We start from the raw sequence: 11,956 nt of genomic DNA, 5'->3' as shown, positions 1-11,956 counted from the left end.
GTTTAGCTTTGTTATGGAAGAATTCTATCAATTTATCAGTTGAATCTTTCTCTAAGAATTATATTGACTCAATTATTGATAAGGGTTCGAATGAAGCTTCGAGATTTACAGGATTTTATCACAGAAGTCTTGGGATTTACTTTGTTTGTTGAATTGGCTTTTTGATTTTCCTTGGCTTTGTGCTGGAGACTTTACCGATATTGTGAGTAGTTCAAAAAAATTGGAAGGAAGTTCAAGAAGTCAAGTTCAAATGCAGCTCTTCAGGGAAGCGATTGATGAATGTGGTTTTATAGATTTGGGTTTTTCAGGGTCTCAATTTACTTGGCAGAAACACTTTTCTAACAGTCATTCGATTTGGGAAAGTTTGGATAGATGTTTGGCTAATAATGATTGGTTGATTAAGTTTGTTGGTTCTAAAGTGCATCACTTGCATTGTAGTATTTCAGATCATAATCCACTGTGGATTGTCCCTGATGGTATAGAAACTGCTAGACCATCTAAACCTTTTCATTTTGAAGAGATGCGGCTATTGGATGGAGGTTGTGATGAAATTATTGAAGCTATTTGGACTAACAATAATCATATGGATCTTGGAATTCGAGTTGTCAACAAGATTGATAAGTGTGGAAAAGCTCTTACTCCATGGAGCCAAAATTGTTTTGGTAGTGTGAGAAGGGCTTGGAACAAGCAAGGAAAAAATTAGTGCAAGTCGAGAAGGATGCTATGATTTCAGGGGTTAATTTTCGAGTTTTGGAATTGAGGAGCAAAGTTAATGATTTGCTTGATAAAGAGAACAAAATGTGGTTTCAAAGATCAAGATCTTTATGGGCTATTCATGGAGATAGAGATTCAAAATATTTTCACCATAAAGCTACTCAAAGGCTTAGAAGAAATAAAATTGGGGGTATTAAAAATTCTGCTAGACTATGGGTTACAAATCCTACTAATATTGTTGAGTACCTTGTCAACTATTACAAGTCCTTATTTACAACTTCTGGTATTTGTCAACCCGAAGAGGCCATCAGTACAATTCCAAGTTTAATTACCCTAGAGATGAATGCAAAGCTTTCTTTAGATTTCATGTTGTGGGAAGTCCAAGCTGCTTTAAAACAAATGGCTCCTCTCAAAGCCCTTGGTCCTGATGGTATGCCTCCACTCTTCTATCAGAATTACTGGAATCTTGTAGGTACAGATGTTTCACAACCTATTTTGTCTTTCCAAAATTCTGCTTCTCTTCCCCAACATCTCAATCACACTTTCATTACTCCTGTTCCAAAGGTTAATAATCCGGAATTAGTTTCTGATTTTAGACCTATTAGCCTATGCAATGTTTTGTACAAAATCTTTTCTAAGGTTTTGGCGAATAGACTCAAGAAAATTTTGCCACAGATTATCAGAAAACATCAAAGTGCCTTTACCAAGAATTGGAACATATCTAACAATATTTTGGTAGCTTTTGAAACTCTTCATAGTATGCAAAATCACAAATCAGTTAAGGAAGGTTTTATGGCTAACAAACTTGACATGAGCAAAGCATATGATAGAATTGAATGGTCCTTTTTGGAGGATATAATGAGGAAGATGGGTTCAACGATCAATGGATTTCTTTGTTGATGCTCTATGTTAAATCAGTCTCATATTCCATCCTTGTTAATGGTGAACCTAAAGGAGTTATTCATCCTACAAGGGTTATTCATCAAGGTGATCATCTTTCACCTTTTCTTTTTCTCTTTTGCACTGAAGGACTTAGTGGACTTATTTTCCAGGCAGCTCATCAGGGTGATATTCATGGTTTTTCTTTGAGTAAGCGCAGCCTAAAATTGATGCATCTTTTATTTGCAGACGATAGTCTTTTGTTTTGTAGATCTACTTCTGAGGAATGTTAGAAAATTATGGATATCCTAGGAGTATATGAGAGGTGTTCAGGTCAACAAATAAACAAGAACAAGCCGACTATCTTTTTTAGTAAATCAACTTCAGAAGCTAGCAGGAATCAAATTAAAGATACTTTAGAGATTGTGGAAATAAAGCAATATGAAAAATATTTGGGTTTGCCATCCTTTGTGGGAAGGAAATAGAAGTAGTGCTTTGATTTCATTAAAGAAAAGGTTTGGAAGAAATTACAAGGGTGGGAGGAAAAACTTTTGTCACAAGCTGGGAGGGAAGTTTTGATTAAAGCGGTGTTACAAGCTATCCCTACTTACTCAATGAATTGTTTCAAATTGCCGCTAGGTTTATGTAATGACCTTGAGAGTTTGATTAGAAGATTTTGGTGGGGTTAAAGGGGTGGTCGAAGGAAAATTCATTGGTTGAAGTGGGATGAATTGTGTAAGCCAAAAAAGGAGGGAGGTATGGGCTCTAAAGATTTGGCTTTGTTTAATGATGCCCTTCTTGCTAAAAAAGCTTGGCGCCTTCTTCACAATAAAGATTCACTATTTTACAGGGTATTTAAGTCTAAGTTTTTTCCTTATTTTTTAATTTTGGATGCTAAAGAAAATTATAGGGGTTCATATGCTTGGAGGAGTATTCTAAAAGGTAGAGATGTGCAACTCTATGCAACTCTATTTTAGCGACTCACTCTCATGAGTCAATCCAGTCGTGAGCCCCTAGTCGCGAGCTTACTCAGAAGCTTTCGCGACTCTCTAGTGAGTCAAGCCCTCAGTCGCGAAAAGGACTTAGAAAAATTTCAAACATCTAAGTTTTTTGTATTTTTGCAACTCAGTTTGGCGACTGGTTCGCGAGTGGAAGCTCTAGTCGTGAGGTTTACTCAGAATGTTTTGTGACTCCCGTCACGACTTACTCGCGAGTGGACCTTCTAGTCACGAAAAACACTTAGACAAATTTTTCAAATTTTGTCGCATAGGTTTTTGGCAACTTGAACTGGCGACTTGTTCGTGACTCATTCCAGTAGTGAAAAACGCATGTTTTGCACTTTAAGGGTTATTTTCAGGGCAGTTTTGAAAAAATTTTCATTTTCCCTCACTTATTGTGACTATTCATTGTCTCCCTCTTCCAAACTCACCATGTTTACTCAAAACATCCTCCATTTTCTTCATCATCTCTTCATCAATCTTCAAGAAAAGGTATGGGTTCTCTATTTTTCTCAAAGTATTTCATATTTCTAGCCTTTGATTTCTTGGATTTTGTGTTTTTGTTGAGATTTTGAAAATATGATGTTGAATATGGTCTATGGATATTTTGTTGATATTGATGTTTGGGTTTTGTTAGTTTTTGGTAGTATGATGCCTACAATACATGATTTCATGTTTACTTCTCATTTTTGAGTAGTATGTCTTGTTTGTGTTGTGCTGTGCATATCATGCTCATAGTAAAATTTTCTTGTGTTTTTTGAGAACTTCATGGATTACGATGTGCTTAGCCATGCCTGCACATGCATCACATATGCACACCACATGCACCAGTGTTGCACATGCTTATCTACATGCCATATTTTTGCATTTCAATCAGGCTAGCTACACATTACTACATATTTAGTTCATTCGACATATTTGAGTAAAATTTCTTCCTGTCTATCAGTATGTGCTTATTTCATGAACTAACTTGGATCTAATCAAATTTGTGTTTGTGTATTATGGTTTTGCACTTGGTTCTCTTCTATGTGTCTGTTCTTTTGCAGATGTCTCACCGTTCCTCTCGTGGAAAAGAACTAGTGATTGATGTTCCATCATCCCCTGTTTCAAAACGGACCCATCATTCGTCCCATGACTCAAACAGTGAGAGATTCAAGACTCCCCTCGATTCTCAGACTTTCTCCAGCATTTTTTAAAAAGCTCCTACTGTGGTGGAACGGATTGTGAGATTTGATACCCTGGGAACAACTTTTATTCCTAGGATTTTTGAAGAAAAAGATTGGGCTGATCTATTCAAGAACTTCGAGGATCCAATTGATGAATTAGTTAAGGAGTTTTACTCGAATGCTAGATTCACTGGAGTTGAACTAAAGTGTTAGGTACGAGGAAAGGAATTCATCATTACTCCAGATTACATTGCAAAGGTCCTTCAAATCACTTGACCAGCAAATGCAGACCTCACTCCATATGATGATAGACTTCCTCAAGTGCAAGATATTCTTCAAATTCTTGGGCCAGATCATGAGATTTCATCCAAAGGCATGTCCATTGGAATTGCAAAGTTTGCACCTAAACTTAAAACTCTCACTTTGATCATGTTCTTCAACCTTTATCCACTGTCTAACATTGGATTCATCAACCTTGGAAGAGCCTAGTTCTTATGTGATCTCATCACTGGAGTTCTGATTGATAGTTGTGCTCACATTTTCTAGAAAATAGGGAAAACAGCAGCATGAACGACCACACAAACATGTCTTTTTTTTTTGTAGTCTTCTCATGAAAATCATGGTTCTTAAAGGCATTCGTCCACCAAAAGATGGAAAAATACTGGTTCGTCTTTGCCTAATATCCATGGTGTCTCTTCAAGTGAGCAAAAGTCACTCTTCCAAAGAACCTAAGAGTGAATCTTTACCTCATGCCACTCCTTTCGGTCATGGCTCAGCTACTCACACTTCGCCTGGGCATACCGAGACTACATCTCCTCACATCCCTGAGTTACAAACGACTAGCACTCAACATGTACAATCTAGCTCTCAAGCTGACAGGTTGAGTATTCTGATTGGGGGTGTGCATTAGTGTATTTCCGGATTTGAAAATGTTCTCTACTCCACCAACAACCAAGTTCAAATGCGTCTCACAACCATTGAGACACAGTTAGATGCTATTCAACGCAAACTAGAGGAGCTATTCGTGTCAAAAAGGGAGAGAGCAACTCATTGTATAGCTTGGATGATAGCATATAGCAAGGGGGAGAGCAACACAAGAATGGGAAGTGTGCATATTGAAAAGGGGAGTTGTGTGAGCTCGAAAGGAGGAAGCTAATACATACACATACACACTGTTGGATAGTCTAACCATTGATTGGTTAGTCTAGTTTACAGTTATTTGTTTATAGTTTTTTTTTACTCTTGGATGGTTACATTGCTTTTGTTTAAAGCTTTTGGTACATTGGTTTAAATATTTCAGTTAATATTCTGTATTTGTTATGTACCTTTGCTTTGTAGTTTAGTACTTTTAGTTAATATTATGCATTTTCTTTAGCACATCACTCTTATGCCCTTGTTGGATTTTATATCCTTGATGCAATTACTTTGTGTTTTTGTATCGGTTGAGTGTGAGACATGCAAATAATACTTTGCATTGAGCTTATTAGCTTGCATATCCAGATGTTCATTCCTTGTGTGAATAATCATTGTGATCACTATTTATAGTGATTGTTCTTGTTTAGTCAAGCCATGCTTTATTGCTTTTATCTTTACTACTTGATTGCATTGTGCTTGCTCCATATGCATTTCAAGATTTCTGCTTACAATGATCGTCTTGTGTTGTTTTTAGGAAATACTTGTTTGTATAGTTCAAGAGCTTCACAGTTTCTAGAATTAAGATGTGAGTGAGTTTTGGCAACCGTTCCCAACTCACACGTTAAGTCTAGAGTCTGTTTTAGGGTTTGTCACGAAATAGCCAAAGGGGGAGATTGTAAGGTTGAATTTATTCAATCATGTGTTGGCTTTATTCCGTGCCAAATTTGCTTGCAATTGAGCAATTAGATACCCCATATTTAGGTGGGAATTATGTAAGGATAGTGTGTGAGAAAGTGTGAAGAAAGCTCAAGATGTGTGCACTCAAGAAGAGCCTCACGACTGGCAAGTCGCCAAAGGTGGCACATGTGTGAAGCATGCAGAGGAGCTGTAGGATCATGACAGTTAGAGCACTACAGGAAGCCAGGTAGTTAGCTTGCGACTCAAACTCGTAACTCGTTCCAGTCGCGAGGTCGAGTTGCCAAAATGCCATGTTTGATGAAAACTGACCTTTCACATTCCTCATATACCCTACTATAAATACCCTTATACCCACAAAATGTGAGCTTCTAGAGAGAATTTTGAGAGAGAAACCCTAGAGAAAAACAAGATTGACTTATGCACAATCTTCATCTTTTGATTCTCCAAATTCCTTTACTCTTACCCTCTCCATTGACATATCCTTGAGGTACATTTAGCCAAATCCTTATCTCACACCCATATCAGTGAGGAGGTATTTTGGTGCTTGGGAAGCAATTCAGAAGGGACCAATTCATTTTGGTTGATACAATGGGCGATTGCGGGATCTGGTAAGCTAGAGAAGACAAAGTTCGATGTAACCCTGTTGGAGCAAGAAGCTTGGAGGGCTTAGGTGCCCTGGGTAGATTAGGCTTGGAGGGTCTTCTGCTATTCATGTATCCCAACTTTATTCTCTAGTGGATTCTTGGCCGCTTGGAAGGTGGAGGAGAGGTTTTTCGCCGAGTACTTCGATTTCTGCTTCGATAACACATCGCCATGTTATCTTTGTGTTTGTATCCTTCTTCCCTTACTCTTTATCATTTAATTGTTGATGTGGTTGTGATTAACTATGGATTAGAGTGTTTTACCAATTTGGATATAGCTTTTATTTCATATTCTGCACCAAGATGGCTATCCAACATTGTACCTGTAAAGAAGAAAAACGCACAGATACAATGTTGCGTGGACTTTAGGAATCTAAACTGGGTCTGTCCTAAAGACGAGTTACCACTGCCTAAATCTTTTTAGAATATTTATCTATCAGATAATTATTGTTTTAGAACCTACTTATAAAAAAAAAAGAGATTAATTTTAGAATGCAAGTTAAAAATATGTCCGAGTGCAGTTCCCAACTCAAAAAATCCCTAAAAAAGAGTCCAGATTGAACCAAAATTGGGAATTGGGATTGACAAATGGCAAGTGCCGATCGGCACTTCCCAAGTGTCGATTGGCACAGCTTTTGAGGCCCAGCCCAGAAATGTTCTAATCAAGATAAAATGCATCCATTTCGAATTTTTAGGGATAAGAATGCAACCTAATTCGTATATGATCCAATCCAGATTATTTTTTAAGCATCAAACCTCTATAAATAGGGGACTAAAATAAAAAATCTAAACCCCTTTTTCTGACCTCTCTCTCCCCTTTTGTTAAACAAGTTCCGGAAGCTTTGCTTTAGGAATTTATTTTTTGCTAAGAGGCTTCACTTAAATCCTTATAAATTCACTCTCTTTGATCTCTAGAATAGTTCTCCGCTAGTGGATTAAGTTCATGCAGGTATAATTCTAACTTTGTTTCAATAACATGCTTTCATATAAGCTTTATTTTACACGGATGTGATGTTTTTTCTGTGTTTAGATAACCATGTTTCTCATATGTTATTACATGTTCTCTTTTGCTTTCAAAAAATTTCCACATGATTAATTGATGAACATGCCTAGATCTAGGGTTGAATCTTTCCTTAAGATTTTAGATCTGCAATTTTTCTTTATGTTTTTCTTAAAATTAAAATCAAATCTGTAATTTTTCTCATATTTTTCTTAATCTAAAATCAAATCTGCAAATTTTCTCCATGTTTTTGAAAATTAAAGTCAAATCTGCATTTTTCTCTTTGTTTCTTTTTCAAAGTAAAACCGGATCTGAATTTTACTTATAAAATCTGATCTGTATTTTATTTATAAAATCTGATCTGTATTTTAGTTATAAAATCTAATCTGTATTTTACTTATAAAATCAGATTTGCGTTTTTGCTTATAAAAATCTGCCCTATTTTTTAATAAAAAATCAGGTTTGCATTTTTTTAAATAAAAACATGATCCTTTTCTTAGATAAAAACCAGATCTGTTTTTCTTTCATAAAAAATTGGTGGATTCAAAGAAAAATTTGTTTTTCCCCACATTTAAAAATCCCAACCAAATCTGAATTTTTATTAAAAATCCATTCTTTTTCTTTTATGGAAACTGAAAATTAAATCTTTCATTAACTATTCTCATCAAATTTTTTCACACAAAATAAAATGGTTTATCTAAGGTTCTTGAATAGAAGCTTAACCCTAGGTCTAGGATTTGACATAGCATCTGTTGCATATCATTTCATACTTTGAATATGGGTATTTAATGTTCATTTAAAGTCTAGAAGACGAGACTCCGTCTGGGTAGGGTGGGTGCCTAACACCTTTCCATCCTATAACTTAGCCCTCGAACCTTAGAATTTTAGGTTGGTAGGACTAGTGCTTTATTTTATTTTTGGTAGATTGTATCTAGGACCAAAGTTTTGTATTTTGTTTTTTACATAGATTGTATCTAGGACCAAAGCCTTGTAAAGATATTCTACAAAATTGTATTTGTATAATCCATTAATGAAATTTGAGGTACTTTTAGACATGTGAACTATGTATTGTATTTTATTTTTTCTTATTTTTTTTATAAAAAAATAAGTGGCAACTCCACACATAACCCTGAAAAGGGAAGGTACCGATGCCCAACCCCTTTTTTGAGAGCACCAAGTTTCTAAGCCCAGTCTCTCATAGTGGCAACTCTACTGGGGATGTCGAGGGCAAAGCTTCACATTAGACTTTAAATGACCAATTAAATACCCTTGTTTTTGTATGATGTTTTTGTTTGTTTGGTTGCTTATGTCTTGTATTGTTTGTATGATATTTTATATAAAAATGTCATGTTGGTATTTAAAAGCTTTCCCTAACTGTCATAGTGTGTGCCATCAAACAACAAATGTGCATGTACCCATCTCAACATATGGGGGTAGTAACCAGTGGTGAACTTGCCAACTCATAGCCCAAAGTCACCGGATCATTTCTTGGTGACTAAAAAGGATGGACCATGCTGTTCGGACCAATGTAATGTTCATTACATTACAAGTTGGGAGGTGTAACGTCCTAGCTATGGGAAACAATACAACAATAAACCCACCCTACAATGTAATGACTAACCTATCCTTAGGCCGGTCCATGTTAAAATTGCATTGCATTCTGTGTGTGTTTGTCTAGCTGATAAATTGATATAGATAGGGACCTAGCTTTATTTGACCCAACCAAGCCTTTTCTTAGGGGAGAATTTGGTCAAGATCAGAGGGAAGACTCTAAAGAAAATCCAAGAACAACAGCCAAGCCAACAGTTCTAGTTCCAAGCCTATCACAATACTGAAGCCCTTGAGTATAAAAGGCACCCCACAGTTACAACACTTCAACCCTATGTTCGACTTGCAAGATAGCCCAAGCCACAAGAAATCTAAAGACTCTATCACCATGGTAGAGTGAGAAGAGCACCAAAACACTCAAGAGCCAATGAGCACTCAAGAGCTACTAAACACTATGATGCCAAGCCAAATTCAGTTGAAGGAAGACATGAACCTTATGGTACAACAGTTTTAGAACCTAAAGGGTAGCCAAGAGAAAAACAAGATAGATCAAAATCCCCTTATCTCGAAGACTGAGAAGAAGATGAATGAGAAGATAAGTAAGATGGAAGAGATGATCAAAAGGGCCTGCAAGATGGAAGATCTCATGGATTATTAGTTACTCTCTCTTTTCCCAAATGTAAGTTTGCCCCCAAAAGTTAAAGATTCGGGTCTTGGACAAGTTTGATGGCATCGGCTACCCCAAATCCCACCTAAAGATGTACATGAGGGCTATGCATTCTTTGGGAGTTACTAAAGAAATGTTGGCACAAATGTTCCAAAACACCTTGACTGGAGCTGCTCTCAGGTGGTTCCTCAATGTTGAAGATAATAGAGCTAGAAACTAGGAAGACATTTGTAGGGAGTTCCATAACCAGTACAAGTACAATATAGAAGTGGACGTGACAAGGAGAGACTTGGAGACCACTAAACAAGAGTCAAAGGAGTCCTTTTCCACCTTCATTGCCAAGTGGAGGTCCAAAGCCACACAGATAATGAATAGGCCGAATGAAGAAGAGAAATTAACCATGGTTGTAGAAAACTTGTTACCTATATACCATAAATATTTGTTTGCTCAATACTCTCCAAATTTTAAAGCTTTAATTATTGCTGGTACTCAGATTGAGGATGCAATAAAGAATGGGACCATAAAGAATGAGGATGAACCTAAATTTAAAAATAATTTTGGGCCTTATAGCTCCAAAACTGTAGAAATTTCTAATCTATATAAAACTGATCCCTACCAACTTATTGCTCTAGTGCAAATATCACAAGGGCCACCACCAAGGCCTAGGAGGGAATTTCATGAACTGTATATGCCAATGAGTTAAGTATTTGAAAAGCTGAAAGCAAAAGGGTTACTAAAACCCTTAGACCCAAAACCAGTCCCAAACCCATTACCTGTAAAGTTTGATGTGAGTAAAAGGTGTGCCTACCATCAAGGCCTAGGCCACGACACTGACAAGTGTTATAACCTTCGCCATGCAATTCAAAATTTAATAGACACCAAGGTGATTGCACCACCTACAAGGCCTAATATCACCAATAACCCCTTGCCCAACCATAATTTTGGGAGAGGACCAAGGATCAACTGTTTGATTTTTGAGGAGGAAGGAGAAGAGGACCCGTCTGAGTTGATCTATGACCTACCCGAATGCTTTATGATGACTTGGGAAGAGCTAATGAGCATGATGTCCATAGCAGGATATGATATATGAAGTGAGGATACTACAGAAATCCCAAATTACTCAACATCCACATATGGGGGAGACACTTCAAATCCCAATCAGATAACCCAACATCCACGTATAGGGAGAGACACTTCAAATCCCAAGACACTGAATCAAATAACCCATCAACAATTGCCCACATCACAAGGGGGGGGAGACACTTCAAACCCCCACATCTGGAGATAGACAACTCGATAGAGGCCTTAAACAAGGCAACCTAACAAACATCCAATGAAGAGGATGAGGTCCTCAAGCAGTTGTAAAAGACACAAGCCAATATATCCTTATGGGGTTTACTCATGGCCTTATACAAGCACTGCCAGAATCTGGTGGACCTTCTCAATCAAATCCAAGTCCCTACAACCACTACTTCTCAAGATTTGAATGCTATGGTTAGGTCTATAAGTAGGGAATTTACTATTTCCTATTCCAACAAAGATTTGACTAAGAAGGGGAAGCGTCACAATGACCCATTGCACATTACTATAGATGCTAAAGGCAAGAGGATGCCCATGGTCTTAATTGATGTTGGAAGTGCTTTGAATGTGTGTCCTTTAAAAACTGCAAGTCGCGTAGGCTTAAGCATTGAAGATTTTGTGCCATCTGATTAGCGTGTAAGAGTATATGACAATAGTAAAAGGGAGGCTTTAGGGACTGTGACACTAGAGCTAACCATAGGGTCAATGATCAAAAAAGTGGAATTTCAAGTATTGAACATAGCTTCATGTTTCAACATGCTTCTTGGGCGACCATGGATTCACGACACAGAGGTTGTGCCTTCATCCCTGTACCAAAAGGTTTGGTTTCCACATAAAGGAGCTATAATTACTATAAATGGTGACAGTTTAACCATACCAAAGCCTAGTTTTGGTATCGATTCGTAAAAGGAGCCAGTAACCTGAAATGGCTTTGAGATTAAGAAGCCTGGTTTTGAAAGAAGGGAAGAAGAGGTTGAAAAGATCCCTATGGACTTCAATCCCTACAACAATAACAATGCGGTAGCAATGATAAGGAAGATGAGTTATTTTCCATGGATGACCCTAGGGAAGACCATGAAAGAAGCAGCTGTACAGGTTCCGACAATTCCTACAGCCACACCACCTTTTGGGCTAGGTTATAAACCTATGAATGATGACTTATTAGAGATGGAAGTGAAGAGGATGACCCGTGCAAAGGCCAAAGCAAAGGGACTTCCTAGTCCCCCAAAGCCCTTGAAGCCTTACACTCCCACATTGAATGGAAAGTTTGTCAAAACTGGGGATAGTCAACGTTATTGGGGATTTCCTGAACCGAGATATGATCCTAAGTCGAAAAAAATGGTGCCTGGATTTGAATTATTCTTTGATTGTGACAATAAGCTTCAAAACTAAAAGATACAAATTAGGTCCCGACTGATTGGGCTGAATAC

General features: G+C 37.3%; 1 protein-coding gene across 1 annotated transcript; it reads left to right on the top strand.

The window, feature by feature from the left end:
• The first annotated feature begins 250 nt into the window (after positions 1 to 250).
• Positions 251 to 703, top strand: LOC126696077 (uncharacterized). Its single transcript, XM_050392859.1, has one exon. It carries the CDS (start codon positions 251 to 253, stop codon positions 701 to 703), a length of 453 nt encoding a protein of 150 aa, XP_050248816.1.
• The last annotated feature ends 11,253 nt before the right edge of the window (positions 704 to 11,956 follow it).

This window comes from Quercus robur, chromosome 8 (assembly GCF_932294415.1).
Source record: "Quercus robur chromosome 8, dhQueRobu3.1, whole genome shotgun sequence".
Classification (NCBI taxonomy): Eukaryota; Viridiplantae; Streptophyta; class Magnoliopsida; order Fagales; family Fagaceae; genus Quercus; species Quercus robur.
This window is presented reverse-complemented; position numbering and strand designations above follow the sequence as displayed.

Bases quoted from the DNA above. Each gene is read 5' to 3' on its own strand.
- LOC126696077 (XM_050392859.1), top strand. From the start codon at position 251: ATGCAGCTCTTCAGGGAAGCGATTGATGAATGTGGTTTTATAGATTTG.